Source organism: Leptinotarsa decemlineata, unplaced genomic scaffold, assembly GCF_025532065.1.
Source record: "Leptinotarsa decemlineata unplaced genomic scaffold, Ldec_3_MD MMD2_P_RNA_scaffold_6, whole genome shotgun sequence".
Lineage (NCBI taxonomy): Eukaryota > Metazoa > Arthropoda > Insecta > Coleoptera > Chrysomelidae > Leptinotarsa > Leptinotarsa decemlineata.
The window spans coordinates 13,362,392-13,383,705 of NW_027412533.1; the positions used below are offsets into that span (position 1 = coordinate 13,362,392).

The following is a 21,314-nucleotide window of genomic DNA, read 5'->3' on the forward strand; positions in this document are numbered from 1 at the left end:
TAATAAAAAAGTATAGGGCCCAACACTGATCCCTGTGGGACACCTACATTAATATCCACATAATTGGATGTATATATAGTATGTATCTGTACGAATAGTCACGTCGAAAATTGCTCCGCAAGTAAAAGTAAATTTACAATAGAAAAAGTGCGCAGAAATTTCCTAAAAGTGACCCAGCCTCTGCAGAAAGATAACTGTGAACATTTAACTACAAAACATCTCCAAAAAATGTCCGCAACAAGAAGTAAACAAGAGATACAATCCATAATAAAGGATACAATTGCTGAATTATTTTCTAGCGAAGAGTTCGTCAAGCAAATTACAAAAACGATCACAGATAGCATCGAGCAAAAACTGAAAAAAGTTGAAGAGGACATAAAAACACTAGATGGAAGGACACAAAAGATTGAACTAGCTATTGATAATATGCAACAACAAGAGAAATCTAACAATATATGTATCTACGGGGTGTTGGAAAAAGAAGGTGAAAATATAAAACAAAACATTTTAGGATTTTTTAACACGAAGCTCGACCTAAATTTGTCTGAGGCAAACGTAGTGACAGCCTATAGGGTTGGTATGCAAAAACAAGAGAGCCAAAATAAACAGAGACCTATTATCATAAAACTACGCGATCATGAGTATAAATGGCAAATCTTAATTAATTCGAGAAAGCTGAAAGGTTCGAAGATCTATATTGCTGAAGATCTCACTATGAAAAGAAGACAACTGCTAATGGACGCAAAAGCCTCATTTGGAAGCCAAAACGCATGGACCCATAATGGAAACATATACACCAAAGTAAAAGGGAAAAACACCAGAATATATGGAGCCGAAGACATATTAAAGCTTAAAATTTAGACTGAACAATTCATATGGAGTCATGATCCTAGGATTACTCTTATTTTTAAGTTCTATTGTAAAATTCTTCTAATTTGCTCTGAAAACATTATTAGGGAGCAATTTCTAAATAATTTAGTTTTTCGTTATAACTACTGATATATTATAGTCCTGTTAAAATAAAACTTCATTATGATCCAATATTTGGAAACACTAGAGAATAATGTAGAAAGAGAAGCAACTGTGTGCAGGAGCATAGAGGAAGACATTATAAAACTCAATGGTAAGGAACTTTTTAATATTATGCATTTGAATATTAGAAGCCTCAGAAAGAATTTCGATGAACTTCTCCTTTATATTGAATCAACTGGTGTAGAAAATCTGGACATCATTGTTCTTTCTGAGACTTGGTCAATTGAAGACGTTAACCAATTTATGATACCTTCTTTTGATATCTGCTACAACGACTCGCATTTTAATCAAAATGATGGGGTAATTATCTATATGAAGAGTGAACTTGATTATATAACTTCTATAAATCACCTTAGTGAACTTAAACTTTTAGAAATTTCTTACACACTGAATACTATGTCTTTTATACTAACTACCTGTTATCGTCCACCTTCAACAAATCTAAATTGTTATATAACAGAACTTGAAAACTATTTTTCATCCCAAAATAAAGCGGATATCAAAATATTTTTGGGCGATATTAATATTAATTTACTGGATACATCCAACATAAGCGTTATCGAGTACGTTTGTATGATGGAAATCAAAGGCTTTTTTTCTTATATTGATAAACCTACTAGAGAAACCCGAACTTCCTCCAGCTTAATAGATCACGTATTTATTAAGGCTTCAAATCAATGTTTAAGGAAATTAGATTTTAAATCCTATATAATAACAACAAATTTGACTGATCACTACACCATTCTACTAACAATGAAAAATATTAGTTTTAAAGGCAACAAAGAAAATAAGAATGATATAAAGACTCGGAGCTTTCTGAACAAAAAAAAATTTGGAGAACTGTTGGAAAAATCTAACTGGGATCAAGTTGTTCAATGTAATAATTCTAATGCTGCTTACGAAATCTTCATTGCAAAAATTTTGAAGATAATATCAGAGAGCACTGAAACGAAACAGATCTCCAAAAAATATTTAGTTAAACTCAAGCCTTGGATGACTCAAGGTCTACTAAAATCTATAAGGCACAGGGACTATCTAAAGCGAAAATACAACAAATCGATCACTGAAGAAACTAAGCAAGAATATGTAAACTATCGGAATTTACTCAATAAACTCATCAAAGACACAAAAAACGAATTTTATAAAAATAAAATAGAGGAAGCTCAAAATAATTATAAGAAAATTTGGCAACAAATTAATCAAATTAGCAATAATTTAGACAATTTATCTAAAAATAGGAAATATGATATTGTAAATGACAAGGGGAAAAAATTCACATCTGATACCTAAAAGGCTAATTACTTCAACAATTTTTTTGCAAACATTGAAACCGCTATGGCCAGTCACATTGATACATCCAAACCCCCCGAAATTTCCAACAGAAATAAACCTCACTTGAAAACATCATTATTTCTTCATCCGGTAACAAAAAATGAAATTACTATAACTGTATCTAGCTTAAAAACCAACACTTCTGCTGGACCTGATGGAATTACAGTTGACGTGATAAAACAATTTCACACTTTTCTTAGATCCGCTTTGTCACATAATTAATTTATGTTTCATGGAAGGTTCAATTCCTGATTTGTTTAAACAATCCACTACTGTACCAATTTTCAAAAGTGGTGACAAAAAACTTGCAACTAACTATAGGCCAATAACTATTATAAATAATTTCGCAAAATTTTTTGAAAAATGTTTAAAAAGCAGACTTATACAGTTTATTGAAAAATATAATATTGTATCTTCAGGACAATTCGTGTTTCGCGAGAACTTGTCTACTGAAAACGCCGTTAACCTCTTGGTTGGTGATATAATAGAAAGTTGTAACCAGAACAAAAAGAGTATCGCAGTATTTTTAGACCTCGCGAAAGCTTTCGATACTGTCAACCACAACATTTTGTTAGATAGATTAGAAGAAATAGGAGTTCGAGGTATCGCATTAAAGTTATTCTCAAATTATCTTTCAGGTAGAAACCAAATAGTAAAAATTAACGACTCATTTAGTAATCCACTACCCGTTACCATTGGCGTCCCTCAGGGAACAGTGATTGGACCCATACTTTTTTTAATATACATCAATAACATATTTAAAATTGAAAATATTGAAGCACAAATAACTTCTTATGCTGATGACACGGCACTACTTTTTGTTGGTGACACATGGGATGCAGTCTATGAAACAGCAGAAAATAGTTTAAAAATTCTATATTGCTGGCTAAATGCTAGCCGTCTCAGTCTAAATATCAGTAAAACTAAATTTGTGGCATTCACTACAACTTCAAAAGACCAACCAGTCCGTGATAAAATTGTGATTCATAAATTCCAGTGTGATCATTTTCCTGGTTGCTCCTGTCCTACCATACAAAAAACATGCTACATAAAGTATCTTGGTGTAATGCTGGATCAATATTTGCGTTGGGATAGACACATTGACTATACCGTTAAAAGACTTAGAAAGCTCATGTATAAATTCTACCAACTGAGGAATGTACTAAATAATAAACTTTTATTAATAATATACGATTCCTTAGCAGAATCAATTATTAGATACTGCATTACAGCATGGGGAGGCTTGAGCAAAACTTATCTACATAACCTACAGGTCATGCAAAATACGTTATTAAAAATATTACTTAAGAAAAACAAGAGGTACTCCACGGAAGCAATTTATAGGGAGACAGGATTATTTGATGTAAGAAAACTATATACCTACCATTGCTTACTATGGATGATGAAATCTCAATTACCAGCTTTACCACACTTTCACAATACTCGTGCTAAAGCCAAGCGAAACACAGTGGTACCATTATGTAAAAAAAATCATACTCAAAGATTTATGAGTTACTACGGTCCCAAACTCTTTAATATGTTGCCTCCACATATAAAAAATATCACTAAGAACTATAAGTTGAAAAAAGAACTAAAGTGCTTTATAGAACAAAATCATGAAAAAATAAAAGACCTATTTCTAAATACATATTGACCTAAACAACGTAGATTTTGTAACAAATCCTCTAGACCTGCACAGGGTTGCTACTAACTATATCTCGCCATTCTATGTAATACATGTTATAGAAGTTAAATTAGACGTTTGAATACTGTACTATATAAATATTATATATATATATACCGTAATACCGCTGTGAGAATCACATCACAAGCTTGCTTAGGTGACTCACAGTGGTTTATTACCTCTTTCTTCTTTTTTCCCCTTTTTGTAAAATTTTCTCTGTAAATTACCTGAGTTACTTGAATAAATTACCTAATTACCTACCATATAACTTTCTCACATTATTATTATCATTGATGATACTGACATATTGCTTCCGTGTTGAGACAAACGTTTTCAGCCAGTTAAGTGCATTTCCTTGTATGCCAATATTATGGAGTTTTATGTAAAGATTTTCGTGATCAACACAGTCGAATGCCTTGCTGAGGTCACAGAAGACCCCGATAGGGCACTCGCCCCTGCTAATTGAATTCAAGACGTTAGAATATAAAGAATGAATCTCATCGGTTGATGACTTTGAATTCTGAAAACTATATTGGTTTTTGGATATAATGTTGTTCTCATTCAAATAAACTTTCAGTCTATTCAAATATGCATATTCAAAGATCTTAGAGAAAACAGATCGAACTGTGATTGGTCGAAAATTTGTCATGTTATTTGGATCGCCTTTTTTATATATGGGAATGATTTAACCCGTTTTAAGAAGATTCGGAAAAATTCCTGTACAGTATGAAATATTTATCAGATATGTTATAGGTGAGATGATAGAGCCTAACATTTTTCTTAATAGAAACCGTGGAACTTCATCAAATCCAGATGAGTAGGTGTTTTTTAATTTTGACCATATCAGCTCGTATAATTCATCTTGATTATAAGGTTGCAGTGGAATTCTGGGTTTTTTAAATTATATTTAATGGGGCATTTCTGAAAAAATTATTGAAGCTATTCACAACTAAAGTTGGATCTTCAATCCATTCGGCGTTTTAATTCCTTATTGATATGTTATTGTGAACCTTTACTTTGAGAGTTCCGATATAACCTGCCATGCTGATTTACTGGGGTTATCTGAGTTGGTGATTTTACCTTGGAAATACTTTTTTTTGGTGGATTCCACTAAACTGGTGTGGATTTTTTTCTGTTGAATATAGAGTGGTTTCATTTCAGCAACAGTCTGGGAAAGGAAATGAAGATTTTTCAAATCTTCACTGGATTGTCGTACTTCGTTATTCGCCCATTTGCTACTTATATCATTTATTATATATTTTTTCTTTAATGGAAAATTAATATTGAAGTAGTATAAAAATATATCCATGAAAGACTGGAACGCCATATTTACATCAATATTTGCGTATATACCAGACCAATCTTCATTCAATAGATCTCTCAAAAAATTTGCAATTGAGATATCATTGAAATTTCTTTTATAATAAGATTGTGACCTCTGTTTTGGAGCTTCAATATTGAAGTCCACATAGACGCTTCTATGGTCTGATGTGGTATTGTCAAGAATGCAGGTAATACAGTCATTAGTAAAATTCGTGAAAATATTTTCTATAATAGTTATAATGTTGATTGTAATTCTAGTTGGCCATCTGACTAAATTATTATCAATTTTAAAGGGCGCTAAGATATTCATTAATTTCAGGTAGTCATTATTTGATGTTTTTGCATCGATGTTGAAGTCGCCGCAGATCATAAACTGAACATTTGGTTTGTATAAGTAATTCAATACATCATCAAGTTTTTCTAGGAATATTTGCAAATTCCCTGATGGAGATCTATAGCAATTTAAAATGAGGAGTGTGCCATGACATGTGTTTGTGTGCTCTCCAGTAATGTCAAAATTAGTTGTTGACATAGTGTGAATAAATAGTTAAAGTTTTGGTCCAGTGGTCAGTGAGAGCAGGCCCTGTGGGAATAGTGCATCATTTCCATGAAAAAGTTTTCAGCAAAAGTGCGGTTTTGTTGCATTTTTGGCTAATTCCAATCAGAAACCAGCAACAAAAAACGCCAATTTCAAGCAAGAAGATAAGCTTCTTATGGCTTCAGCAAAAAGTACAAACAAAAACCCAATATCGAGCTATCTGATCGTACTCCAGGAAAATTAGGCAAATTTCTCCAAATCCTTACCATCTGAACATTTGATAACATTCTAAATTGGAAGTGACTAATTGACCAATTGTAAGTTATTATAACGAGCAGGATACTTCAAACCTAATTATATAAGATGGAAGGTAAATTTGGTTGCTGCAAAAAGGATCTTAGCAACTATTGCTGTATAATCTGTACAAAGGTTTTTCATCCCAGCTGTCTCGAGAGAAGAAAGGGCTACAAATTCGTCAAAGGACATAAAATCATATGCTGCAAAGAGTGTGAGTCTGAAGATTCACTTAGAGAATTGGGGGATGTAAAATTAAACGCTCTCTTGGAAGAAGTAGAAAAATTGAAAGAAGATTCACTCCAGAAAGAAGCATTTATCAACACACTGAGAAGAAGAACACAAGACTTTGAAGATGAGGTGTATGAGGCAGAAGAGCAACATGTAAAAAAAATGAACATCCAGCAACAGATGATTGATAAACTTAATAATGAAATAAGTGAAATTAAAGCTCAAAATATAAAACTCGAAAATGATATCACTTCGAAGAACCATGATCTGATAAAACTTGAAAATGAATTAAAGGACCAGATTGAAGTAAACAGAAATATGCTTACTACAATTTCTGTACTTGAACAAGAATGTCTGTACTCAAAAAAAAATAAAAATTTATTGGAACTGCAATGCAAAGAACCTCAGAAAAAACGTAACTGGTATAAATCTTCTAACAATATGGAAGGGAACGGGACTGAAATTAATACTTTAAGCACTGAACATCAACCTCGAGAATTAAATGAAACGAAAAGCACCAAGAGTAATCTGAGGCAAAATAATTTTACCCTACACAATAGTAACATAAAAGGCCTAAAGTCTGTGGACGAAATTAGTTGCAAATCTCCAAGTACTAATGGAATTGATACACGCCTTTGGGATAAGGAATCTGTGGACAACACCAGTAGGGAATTAAACGATGCTATGATGGCAGACATTGTACAAGAATGCAGAACGACAAAACCCATTCCAAAGGAATACGCTACAAAAGAAAGAAAAATACTATTAGTGACAACTTCGCATGGAAGAGACGTGGCATATTACATGTCAAAAGAAAGATCCACTTACTCAATTTGTTCGTTTATAAAAAGTGGATCTGATGATAGAGAGTTAGTTCGAACCGCCCTTGATGAGTCAAGAAATTTTACAATGAATGATGTTATTATATTATGGCCTAAAGTAGCTAGCCAGAACTTATTTAGTGATTTCATTGAAAAGGTCCAGCACACCCGAACTATTATATTATCACAACCATATAGGTTTGATATGAGGTTTCCAAATCAAATGATATATGAAAACAACCTCAATTTTAAAAAAACAATTCACAAACAAAGGATTGAAACTACCAGATTCCTCGACTGCAATAACATCCTTAGATGGAATAATTATACCAATGATGGATTTAATCTAAATAAAATCGCCAAAATGTTTATAAGTAAAGCTTTATACAAGTTCATAGAACAATGGAACTCAGGATATGATAAAAACTCTATGGTACATGGTAATGATTTAGGAAGTGAACCCCTACAAGAAGATAAAGGATTTTTGATTCTAAAAAATAACTCAAGTAATGCTACTTTTTTAGAGAAAAAAGGGTCAATGACAAGAATATCTACCTAATGTTACTGAATATCCAATCCATTAGGAATAAAAAGGATGAACTATATGCATTTATAAATAGTATAGATAATCCAGACATTATATTAATTACTGAGCACTGGTTGGAAACCGAAGAGCCTTTCAACATTACTGATTATTCTATAACCTCTATCTATAGCAGATCTCAATACTTGCATGGTGGAACGATGATATTAGTTAGTAACTCAATGTTAGAAAGGTACAGCTTCGAAAAGATCAATAAATTCAATAACTTAATAGTCGAAAAAACATTTGAGCTATCGGTTGTGTTTTTCAAGAAATTAAATGTTTATATAATATGTCTTTATAGAGCACCATCCTCAGATGTGCATTTGTTCTTCAATAATTTAGAGCTTATGCTTGAAAAATTGCCAATTTCATCCTTTATTATTTTAACAGGAGATTTCAATATTAACTTTGCTGATTCTAATGCACCCCATACACAACATTTAATCAATTTATTGAATTCATTTAATCTCATGATGCACTTAAATTCACCAACACGCGTTTCACAATATTCCTGTACCACTATTGACTATGTTTGTACCAATTTCCCAGACTCTCCAACATGCAATGTAATTCCCTCAGGTCTCTCTGATCATGAGGCTATATTGTGCTCACTAAAATTAAACTCTTGTCATAATAAAAAAAGGACTGAATTTGGTAGAATATATAGCAAGAGAAACTGTAATAGGTTCAATCTATTATGCTCTGATATAAAGTGGAACAACATTCTATCTCTAGATGATCAAAACCAATTTACGGAGTTCTATAATTATCTTTTAATCGCTTTTGATGAGTCATTCCCCGTGAAAAAGTTGAAACATAAAAAAAAAAAAACAATGGCTCACTGAGGGCATAAAAACTTCATCCATAAATTTACGATGTCTACATTATTTGAGAAAATTTACAAATGACAATGAATTTCATAATTATTTCTTGAAATATCGTTCAATTTACAGGCACACTATTAAACTTGCTAAAGAAATCCACTATAAAAATAAAATAATTCAAGCTGAAAACAAAAGTAAAGAAACTTGGCAAATAATTAATGACCTCAGGGGTCACCAGTGCATGATAAATGAAATACCTATTTCCCCGGATATTTTAAACAATTACTTTTGTACAATTGCTAATCAGCTTAGTAATAGTCTAAATCCCATAGAAGATCCTTTTATTCATATAAAATATCATCAAATTAATGAAACTTTCATTTTGTATGACAGTGATCTCCAAGAACTGAAATTAACTATTTCAAATATTAAAAATAAGAAAACATCCGGTATTGATGAAATATCAATCCGTATTATAGAAAGTCTACCTGATGAAACATTATCAATTCTGGTTCACCTGATTAATAAATCTTTCCATATTGGTCTATTTCCTCACCAACTTAAAACCTCTGTAATAATTCCATTATTTAAAGGAGGGGACCCCGAAGTTTCAGCCAACTACCGTCCAATTGCCATCATTCCCACTATTGCGAAAATAATAGAAAAATTAGTGAAACATAGACTCCTTAACTTTTTAGAAAAGCACAAAGTTATAAGTACTGCACAATTTGGATTCCAAAATAAAAGAAATACAACTGATGCAATTTTTCACACACTTTTTGAAATTTACACTGGAATCAATGGTGGCGAAGGGGTTGCGGCAGTGTTTTGTGATCTGTCTAAAGCATTTGATTGCGTTGATCATAATATTCTGCTGCAAAAACTTCACTACTATGGTTTCAGGGGTCTTTCCTTCCAGTGGATTCAATCATACATATCAAAAAGAAAACAAATGGTCAAAACTACAGAATGCTCGGGTATGGAAAAAGTCAATTGCGGGGTTCCTCAGGGCTCCGTCCTCGGACCAATTCTATTCCTACTTTACATAAATGATTTAACATACATCAAAATCTCGGGCAAATTCACTCTATTTGCCGATGACATCTCTATTATTTGGCATAATAAAGACACTGATGTTCTAAAAATACAAGTTGAGAACGATTTAACAAAAGTCTTCATCTGGTGTGAATCGAATCGTCTCTCATTCAATATACAGAAAACCAATTTGATGACTTTCAAATGTAATTTTGATGACTTAAATATTAACTCGAAGAATATTGGAAATATAGGTACTGTGAAAACACTGGGAATACTAATTGATGATAGACTTAAATTTGATAATCACTTGACTGTTCTTAAAAAAAAATTATCTTCCGGTTGCTATGCAGTTAGACTAATCTCTAAAGAATTAAGTTTTCCAACTGCTAAAATTGTATATTATTCATTATTTGAATCACACTTAAGATATGGCATTCCATTTTGGGGCGGTTGCTGTAATTTTCTGTTCAATAGCATATTCATTTTACAAAAACGTGCCATTATATACATGTGTAAAGCTAAATTTAACGACCACTGTAAACCTCTATTTAAATCTCATAAAATTCTAACTGTAGTAGCATTGTATATTTTAGAAACGGTACTTATTGTAAAAAAACATTTGAATAAATTTGGTTCAAATTCTTCACATTACGTAACTCGGCAAAGTAATGACATCAAACTCCCACTGCCTACCACGTCTCTTGTATATGACTCTTTTATCTACAAAGGTGGCAAAATATATAATCACTTACCACTTGCAATAAAAACCATTGGATCCTTCTATAAATTCAAAAGAGCAGTAAAAAATCTATTATTAGACAGAGCCTATTACAGTCTGAATGAATACTTTAGTGAAACACTAGAATAATCCTTTTTTAATTTCCATATGTCGCATAGTGTTGCTCATCTTTTATTATGTATAGTTGTGTAGATTTATTTAGTATTAAGTGTGACATGTTACCTTTTATTAACAAGTTTAATTGTTGTTGACATATTTTCTCTGGTATCAGTGCTATGTATATTTTATATATTTTTTTTTTAATTTTTCAACTTTGTAACCATGATGTTATTCATGAACAATAAAGTACTTTCTTTCTCTCTCTCTATCACTTGTTTTAGATTTATATGAAAGTGCTGAGACTTCAAAGTCTTTCTCACAACAGCATTTTTTGATGTCAATATATTTTATTTTAATATTATTTCCAACCCAGATTCCTACACCACCATCTCTGAATGAGGTTCTACAATAGCCGTCAATGAGATGGAAGTTTTTAATATGAACTTGTTTGATTGAGTCATAGGTTTCCCATAACTCTGTCAGACAAATATAATTTATATTTTTGAAGGAATTTATATCCATTAGAATATTATCAATTTTATCAGGTGATATACTCTGTACATTGAGAAGTAACAGCTGGGGATCGAAAACTTTTGTTAGGTCTTGTCTTGCCGTTCCATTCTTCTGAGGTATAAAAAACGGCTGATGCATGCATTTTCAGGCCATAAGGTTGGATTCATCGCTTTGTTGAAGTTATGATCATATATTTTTACCTTGAATGAGGCATATAGCTGAGGATACCGTGATTTCAGAGGTTCGCAACTAACTTCAGGAAAATTCGGTTTGAGTAGGGATTCCATACTTTTCTTGGTGGTATCGGGAGCCACTCTGTAAATATGGAGATCTACAATCTCCAACAACAGCTCCTAAAACGACTAATTCTTTAAACTTCTATTTGATTCATATAATTTTGGCCATTTCTTTTCAAATTGACCACTATTAATAAGGTTGTGTCGCAATCTTGTGAAAATGTCTCTGAAAGGTTGTCTTCTCTTTGGATACCTCTCGTGATTCAAATTTGCTTGCCGCTTCTGCATTTTTCCCAGTTTGTATAAAACAGACTATTATATCCCGTTTTTCATCTCTCATACTTCATTGCGAATTTATTTGAAAATTGTACAAAAACCACTAATTAAGGGCGTCTTTACTGATTAAATCAAAATTTGACAGCTACAAATACAAAGATTTGCATTCTGTTTTATCGCCGCATCGTCCAAAGCCTAATTGATCGAAGTGTGTGTTCCAAAGTCTACATGACGAAACTTAAAAGCTCTGTATTTCAAAGATGACTCTAGCAAAACATTAAATGTGCTCCATTTTTGGAAAGGTAATTTTAAGCTCTATTGAAATATGCCGGAATATACAGGGTGTCTCATAAAAAATATTTTTCCATCAATAACTATTGATATCTCATTTCAAAAAATTAGTTTTTTACACTATTGAATTATACGAAAAAAAGTGCTTCGGAAATGTTTTCATAGAAATAAGAAATTTTTGACAGGAAAAAAATTCCAGCAACTTTTCGAAAATGCACATTTTTGAAAAACATGCTGTAACTCAGAAACGATGATAGATATTGCTATGCGATTTTTACCATTAAGTTTGTCATAAAATGTGACCCACAGAGACAGCCATCAGTATTCATTTATCTAGTTTTAAAACACGAGTTTCCCTTTAAAAGTGTCCAATTTGGCCCAATATGTACAGAAGTTGGCAGGACTTTAGTATTTGGGATAACGCTCACCAGGGGGAGTGGCATATCAATCGAAAGGGAAACACAATGGTATGGGTTTCATCGCGAGGAAATGACAAAAAATATTTTTTATTCATATTATTCTATTACATATATTTTGGTTTGAACTGACTTTTTATACATTTAATGAGTTCTAAGAAGGGATGGCCAGGTCATCACCATTTCCAACCATTTCCAACTTCCTTCTATTGTCTGAGAGGTTAGGTTAGGTTGGGTTGGGTTAGGTTAGGTTAGGTTAGGTTAGGTTAGGTTGGGTTAGGTTAGGTTAGGTTGGGTTAGGTTAGGTTAGGTTAGTTCATGTCAGAAAATTTTGACATTTTTCAAATTTTTTTGCTCTTATTTCCTCGCGATAAAACCCATACCATTGTGTTCTTCTCATCGTCCCCTTTCGATTGATATGCCACTCCCCCTGGTGGGCGTTATCCCAAATACTAAAGTGCAGCCCAGAAGTTTTTATCAGAAGCGAACCGAAAGTGAAAATTTATTCAATTCATAAAAACTACTTTCGATTATGAATATTGTCACACAAAAATAACTTTTTCGTATTGATTTTGTAGACCAAACATTCGAAACAGTATTAAAATAGATATCGTACACAGGTATATTACACATGATGTATGAAAAAATTCCCCAGTATAGGACTTACGGTTTATTATAAATTGCGTAGTTTAACAAAAACCCCAAATCAGACTATATATTTTATTATAATTCTGAGAGATTTCTTATTGAAAAAATGTTTTTATAGCGTACAGGAGGAGTATCTAGATGGTCCCTTTGGACCGAGTTTTATTATTTATTTTTTTGTTTTTATAGATTAACAAAATCATTGGATTTCTCATTTTTTTTATAGTTTCACATGCTCTCATTGAAGTTTTTTTAAGCATGTACTTAGTATATGGGTTCCTTAGGTGACATACCATATGTACATATTGTACCACCAAGGCTTAATAAATTATTGTTAATATAATTGATATATAATTTCACTTATATGAAAAGCTTTCAAACTCTAGGTGGACCTTAAGAAGTTTCAGGTGAAAACACCTGAAACAAACATTAGGTTTCCTATTTCAATTTTCAACTCTTCATCAGTCCTTTTTTGGATATTTCCTAAAACAGGTCACTCAATACTCGCATAAACTTTATGATTATATGATAGTGGAACAGACAAATCTGCTCCACCCTAATAACAGTTCGTACAAATTGAATAAGAGAAAGTCATTTCTGTCTGACTCACTGTTCAAAAGTAGTTATTTCAGATGAATTTTTTCCTTTGGGTTGTATCTAAAATAAATTATTACATCTTCTGTATCTGTAGAGTAGGGAGGGTGAGTGTAAGCCCACGCACTTAGGCCACATCCTCCCGAAGAGTTGTCCTCCTAGGTCGTCGTCCATCCTGTCCTTTCCAGGAAGGTGGACAGGTCGCTGGGAGACATCTCCTTTATATCGGCAGGTGTAGGCCAATACTCGCCGAACACACACTCTCTTATTGACGATAACTCCGGGCACTCGCACAGGACATGCCTGACAGTCTCATCTTCCTGTTCACACATCCTGCATAGAGGTGTGTCCACTAGCCCCATATTAGATTATTACATCTTAGTGAAGAGATTATATTGATAAATCTTTTTTTCTTTTTTAAGAAGTTTCCAAAAACTGAGATATTCTAAATATATCAATAAATTGAAAAAAAAATCAATGTTGTTGAATCGAAAATGGAGAGTTAGCTGGATTGATTGCGGTTATTTCATTATATTTGCAGAAAAATGTACGTTCTCATAACTTGGCAACCTATTGCACTTCTTCATTAAACATCCTTGGTATGCTGCGTGACGAGTGTAGAAACCTTGACCAACAAGGCATGTGCTATTCATAAAGAACTCTTTGCATTCGAAACCTCCTGGAGGGAAAAATAGTTGTATTTGCAGTAATTCCATGATTTGAACTTGGTAGGTGGAACATACATTGAACATTGAGAACTGTCAAATTATAAGTATATAGAGGTTTTTTCCCTACACCAAACTCCCTACACCAAAGGTTCCAAATAGTGCATCATAAGTATATAGAGGTTGTTCAAGTGGATCAAATGAGGCACAGGTTAACTACATTAAAGACCATTTATTTATTATGGAAATACTTTTATATGATCTACTATGAACAAATTCATCTATATATGATGATGACCAGAATGCAACTAGAAAGGGAAGTATTCAATATCGATATTTTAAGTTCGATGGTGAAGTTTTTTGCCATCGATGGTATACGTGTTGAAATATGTTGTTTAAAATATGTTTTTTCCGTTAATCAGCTATCGCACCCCTACGAACGACAACCCTCAGAAATCGAAACTTGTCCAAGCTAAGGACTAACGAGGTCTTTCCTTTTAACGTGTGATTCCGAACACGGGTTGGACGATAGCAAGTGAAAATCGAGCGTTCAGCCAGGGGCTTGAACCATCGACTCACACATCGGCCGATTGACTGAGTGAACAAAGCACCCACGTCGAACCGCCCGGCTACCTACCGGTAGTTATTTGTACATCGGTGGTCTTGAACTGCTATCAATGTTTTTGTACAGTGATTGTATATAGAATTTAGTGATAGTGGATAATTTGAACGAAAAATAATGAACATTCGATATTTGCAGTAGTCGAATTGAATAATCGAATCATGACGTCAACGCGAACTTGTTCCACTTCTATCAGAGATGGTTGAGTTGCATTCAATTGTAATGGCGACCTACGTCCCATCAGAGCAATTATTTTTTATTTTCCAGAGCGGACCAAACTATTACACAGATACGTAACAGATTAGGAGGAAAGTTGATATCAAAAGTTGTATTTCTACAGCCTCTTGATTATTTGTTTTGGTTATGAGTGACTTATTGTTTTTGTTTTCATTTATGTACATGTGATATGTATAATATACTCATCAGTGTTATTTTTTCAGTTTCAATAAAAAAAAATCATGTTTGCTTTTACACTTATATTATTTCATTTATTAACTTTGTTTGAATATGTCCTACGTATTTTCACTAGTAAATTAATATAATCATGTGATTTTTTCATATTTATCATTCATTACAATAGATAAATCATCAAGTTTAAGTTTTATTATTTATTCAAAGAACTGAATACTGATTGGTTTCAGGACATCGATGTTTTACGCTGGAAAAAACATGGATGTTTGAAGGTCGATAGTAAATATTGATGTTTTCCTTGCTCTGCTCATCTCTATAATTCACTTTCACACATTACTATAATACCATTGTGGTTGCAAATGTCTTGTACATATAATTACATCATTGGCGTCCTCTTGCACACATTTATAAAACCAAGATGAATATAAATTTACTTCTATTCCACATTTCAATGTTGGAATAATGAATATAAGTAACACAAATTTTTGTTGTTGAGTACGTAATATGAAGATACTTAATTATTAATTAACTAATTGATTTTTCTAAAAAAATGAACTGAAATGAAATGAACGTTCAAGCCAGTCTCGAATATACCTACACAGTAGGTTGAATGGACTGACGCCTATCAGAAAACAACTAATTCCCTGGCTAATACCACGAAGGGCGTTGGATTATATCCGACAGGCGTCATCGACCTAAAGTCAATGATATTCCATAATTGAAAATCGGAATTCTTTCAGAGTATTTCATTCCTCTTCCTAAGTTGGAGCGAACAAAAAAATGTCACTCCATCTAGTGGACGAGGTACTAACCAACTGCATATCCGAAATTTGCCCGATTCCTCTGAATAAGGAAGAAAAACTTTCTTATTAGTCAGTGGGTTATGCATAGCCCTGATACGCGTCAGTCCATTCAACCTACTGTGTAGGTATATTCGAGACTGGCTTGAACGTTTAAAGTTAATTTCTTTAGAATTGTTTACTGCCAGTCTTCAAGCATAGCCCACTGACTAATAAGAAAATAATTGATTTTTGTTATTCCAGACAAATACAATAAGATAATCCATTTTTGGGACGACGTTTATGGTTTCTCCATGAAATGTATGAAAAAAGAAGTGCTTAAAGAAGCTTTCATCGAAACAATACCCCCAGAAAAAGTACTCACAAATCCCGTTGTCTTGACAGAAATCGACCTGAAAACATGTAATGTGAATGCTTGTATATTTAGTTCCAAATTTACGTTCGAAGCATTAAATAATGGTACACTCACTGCAATAGCTGGATATTTTGATACATTCTTTGATCTGGAAAACAACATTCAGTTTTCAACAGGACCCCATGCCCCTAAGACTCACTGGCAACAAACGGTATTTTTCTTATCAGAAACTATACCAATGAAAAAGGGTAAGTAACTAAATTAAGATCAATGAGACTGTACTAATCATTCAATAACCAGAAATATGTCACTTGAGTTTCATCAAAAAAGAATATGAAAAAAGAACAACAGAGGACATAAGTAAAACTGTAAAAAATGACACCTAGGGGTTATTAAGTATCTTTAACGGAGCTTCTAGAGAACCTACTGCCCCTCCAGAGTTCAGTGTCGAAAACTAAACAGAGTTCATCAGCCGCTCGAAAGCTGCCCCAAAAATGAATGCAACCAATTCCGGGTCTGTCATGCTCGCAGACTATGCAAAGAAGAGTATCCGAACTCCTGATGACTTCATAGGCTCCATCCAGTACCATTCTGTCATGTAGATACTTCAAACTCAAATGATTACGGCCTTCCTGTTGTTGGAGGATGTGCAACCATGGAACGGACGATTTGGGATGCGAATTCCTATGGAGATGTATTATTTTTCAGGAAATTACGTCAAGTTGATACATCTGCCCCCGAGTCCATTTCACTACTCTAAAGGCGTAGATTAAAATCGGAACGGCAAGCATATTTGTAGCAGCAACTTTTTTCTTCCTGACAATTCCGATGGCTGTTGGAGTTTGTGCTGATACTTGCCTTGTAGAGAGTTCTTCACTGTTGTTACCTCTTGTGAGTGGCGTTGTTCCAGCCCAAGATAAGTATGCCTCTCCCCGGTATCCAGATGGTGCAGGATGCTTCCGTCCACGAGTTGCACATCCGTGATCCCCGCGTTGTCCTCTTTTGAGATGAACCGTTGCACATTTTTCTATCCCGAATTTTATACCGAAAACATACATTTACTCTTTCACCACCTTCAAGGATTGATGAAGATTATTTTTTTCAGAGGCATAAAGTATAAGATCATCCATATGAAACAAACGGGTGACCTTATGGCCCCAGTTTCCGAGGGTGCCTTAGTTGTACCCTCGAGTATTTCAGATTGCAACGGATAATGGCAACAGTGAGATGTAAAAAAGAAGGGGACTGAAGAAGTCATCTGAAATACACTCCTGAAAGTATCCCGTTCTGTTCGGACTCAGGCCTGACCGGCCAGAGGGGTATTAGTTGTTCAAGGCATGTCAGATGCGGCATTTGTATACAAATTCAAGAATGTTATCGGTCTGTAATTGTTAGGAATCGACAAATCTTCGCTCTTGGAGATGAGAAAGGTCCGCCCCTTGATAAACCAATACGGAATCTGCTGTTCTCCGCCACTGAAAGATATTCAACCTGTCTGGGCCAGGATCGGCAAAGTTAATTGTACCCATAATTGCTCTTACAATGTCATTCAGGGTTATTGGGCTGCGCAGTTCATTGGGCTCAGGCTGTCAAAGCTCTTTACAGAGACCTTTACTCTGCCCTAGAGCTGGAATGTCTGGATTGAGTGGCTGCGGATGATCATATATATCTCCAGAAGGATTCCACCCGCTCAGCGGTAGGCGGATTACCCACAACACGCAAAAGTTTTAGGAATAAACGAGGTTACTCGCGGAACTTGGGGTTTTCCCCTTTACATCTAGCTTCCCTGATACTTCTAGCTTCCCCGATACTTCTAGCTTCCCCGATACTTCTAGCTTCCCCAATACTCCTAGCTTTCCCGATACTTCTAGCTCGCCTGACCAGTGTCTTTTTAGCAGCCACTATCATTCGTATTCTATAAGACAATACTGATTGGTGGTCAACAGCACGCCTTGACTCAAAATGTGATGGACATGTCGTACTTTCGCGGCTATTCGCCGCATGGTCAGACTAAAGTTCGATGATTTTATGATACTGCAAAACAGGCTAAAACAAATATGTACTTTTGTAATTGTATGTTTTTCTTGACGTGAATTTTGTTTTTTTTTTCTCACAATTTGTATTGGTATGTCTGTAAATGGATATTCCCAGATAAACTAAATATTATTATAATTATTATGGCTTTTCAGGGGACGTACTGGATGGAACTCTCTCTTGTACTAGGCTGACGAAGAATGTGCGAGGACTCGCAGTGACGATCACAATAGGAAAAAATAAGTACCAGTATATCTTGGATTAACAAATGCTTCATTTCAAAGTTTTTGTATTTTATTGTAATTAAATGAAAAGAATATTACAACTAGTATTTAACTCGCTATGTTAATAATTTACTTAAGGACGAAATAGGGCGGAGTTATATGAACCTGTTATCTCGCACCCTGAAGACTTGATTCAGAGGATTGAAAGGTGTTCGTTGTGTCGTGAAGAAAGGTACCCTTGTACTGAAGTCTCGTTGTACGTCAGCCCTAAGAATGACAACTCCTGAAAAATTAAGAAATAACATTTATTGAATAGGCTTCCAGATATCATTATCAGTTCATTGTTGAAGCTTTTCATATTATAAAAGGGGAAATTAACGATTATAAATTGTATGTGACTACTTATTGCAACAAATCAAACAGTAAATCATAATGCAATTTTTTAATTTCCACTTCTCTTTTTTAACACTCAGCTTCTAACAGAAAGCTAACCCCTAAAAAAACACCCGATATATGAAAAAAAGTAGTAATGCCACTTTAATACAAAATGAACAAGAAGTGTCCAATCAGCTATCTCTGAAAAAATAATTTCAGATGCCATGCCAGCATATATGAATATCCTTTTGTAGCTGATCCCACTATTACTATTTCAGAAATAACAAGACTTGAGGGTTCCTTAACATAGACAAAAAGGTCCATTCAGGTTCGCAGTTCGGACGGTTCAAAATAGTTACACAGTTGACCTTTCACAAGTAGACTCGTGCAAAACTTTGCAAGTCTTCACTGTGCGACTACTTTCGACTGTTGAAGAACTGTTCATATAGCGAACCAGACAACTGGCTTTAGTGTTAAGTTTAGAAATTATACAGAAATGATCATTTAATCCTCATGGATTGGTGTGTTAAAATACGAGCTATTTTTTCAATGACGAAATTTTCATACATGCGGTTTTTTTAAAAAAGGTAATAGGTTTCATGTTATATGTGACAGTGTCAGCCCACTAACAAATATTTTCAACTCATTGAGAGCAGTTTATGGACTCTTGAAAAACCTTTCAATAAGAGTTGTACAATTACTGAACGAGTTGGCTATGATGAAATTGTCATTTTGCGTCAGTTCAAAGGAGTTTTGCATGATGATATTCATTTTTAGCATTTACGCAAATCGAAAAATTGAGAGCTAGGAAGTATCACTGGGAGAGATTTCGGCATTGACTACATCAATAAAAAATACTAGACTAGTCATTATTTGTAGAAAGAAACTGTTATGATTGCTTCTTGTAGTAAATAATACCTTGTAAAATAAATACCTCTTAATTTTCATTTCGTTATTCTCAATTATAAATTGAATATTTTCATTTGGAAGCTTGTTATTCAGATTAGTCGATGCGTGTATATCCTATTCAGTTCTATAAAAAATCTTACCTGATGGATTTACTTTCACTTTGATCTTTGTTTGTGGTGTCAATACTCCATAGTCTACATCTTCATATAAATCCTGAAAGTTATAAAGACATAATCATCAAATAAAAAAAATTGTTGAAAGAAAACTTGAATAATATAACTGCCAAAAACATCACATATACAAGACGTTTGAGACATCCCTAAAATATCAGTGACATTATTCAGCGATGCTCAATGGGATTTCGATTTCGTTATTGGTAAGCCACTTGAACAGGATATGTAGTTTCTAGATAGATGAAACCTGAACCATACCAATGTACTCTAATTCAGAAGTGCTATTTTGTAAAATTTCACTTTAAAGAAAATTATGATCGAGTCATTCGATTCATAATTCCACCCAGCGAAATTTAATATTTGGGCCAATTTGTGCGAATAAAATAGTTATAAACAAATTAGTTAAACATAAACGGTTGGTTTGTTTTTTGTGAATATTTTAAAAACTATGGTAGATACCTCTCCAAAATTAAAAAAGGAAAAGATCTTTGAAGAGCAAAAAATTTACAAAAAAAATTCTGTATATCATAAAATATATATATATATATATATATATATATATATATATATATATATATATACCTGCCAAAATATATACCGCCAAAACCAATGAAGCGGAAAGAGGAATGACCGATGAATAATCAGATCTCGGTTATCTCAGTCCATCACCCAAAGATGATAGTAGTTTTATTTTTTTAATTTTTTGTTAATATTTTTAATTTTTTCAGCTTTTATTAATATTTCAATTCTTATTTGTTTGGTTGTTGTTGTATATTTATTTCTTTGTAATTTCAGTTGTTTGTTTAATAAAATTGTTATTTTCGGTTAATCGTTTTGATTTTTTTCCAGGGTTATCAAATCAATTTATATAATATTAGACAATGGAAGTCCTCACTGATGAAAATATAAATATATATAGTTTCAAGTGAGAGGTGAAAATAGGGGTAAAAACGAATGAATATTAAGTAAAAACAAAAATTAGATGAGTACTAGATAGTTGAATGACAAATGGAGCCCGTAATTTCTTCCTTTTTGAAGCTGTTCAAGGCTTCATGAAAGATCATCTCTGAGAAAATAAAAAAAAATCATTCTCAATTTCTCGAGATGTTAAAAATGAAATACGTAAATGAAGCATTGAAGGTACCAATTTTTTAGTTCCCAATATTCATCTTTAATGAGTTGAAAGAATTTTACCACCTTTTACTCGTGTATTCGTTATTGTACCCCAGTTTCC

The 21,314-nt window shown here is 33.4% G+C and overlaps 2 protein-coding genes across 4 annotated transcripts in view; one reads left to right on the forward strand and one right to left on the reverse strand.

The window, feature by feature from the left end:
- Positions 1-18,740, forward strand: part of LOC111509880 (arginine methyltransferase 3) — a 32,308-nt gene extending 13,568 nt beyond the window's left edge. For both annotated transcript variants that reach the window (XM_023165734.2, XM_023165733.2), the window contains exons 7-8: positions 16,254-16,613; positions 18,555-18,740. In XM_023165734.2, coding sequence (XP_023021502.2) covers positions 16,254-16,613; positions 18,555-18,664 — 470 coding nt within the window. In that variant the 3' untranslated portion in view covers positions 18,665-18,740. The remainder of the gene's footprint in view (positions 1-16,253; positions 16,614-18,554) is intronic.
- The window catches only part of LOC111509879 (alpha-N-acetylgalactosaminidase), an 88,459-nt gene continuing 85,820 nt past the window's right edge, over positions 18,676-21,314 (reverse strand). For both annotated transcript variants that reach the window (XM_074170033.1, XM_074170032.1), the window contains exons 7-8: positions 20,048-20,120; positions 18,676-18,906 (exon numbers count right to left, since the gene is read on the reverse strand). In XM_074170033.1, the coding sequence (XP_074026134.1) occupies positions 18,779-18,906; positions 20,048-20,120 (201 nt within the window). In that variant the 3' untranslated portion in view covers positions 18,676-18,778. The remainder of the gene's footprint in view (positions 18,907-20,047; positions 20,121-21,314) is intronic.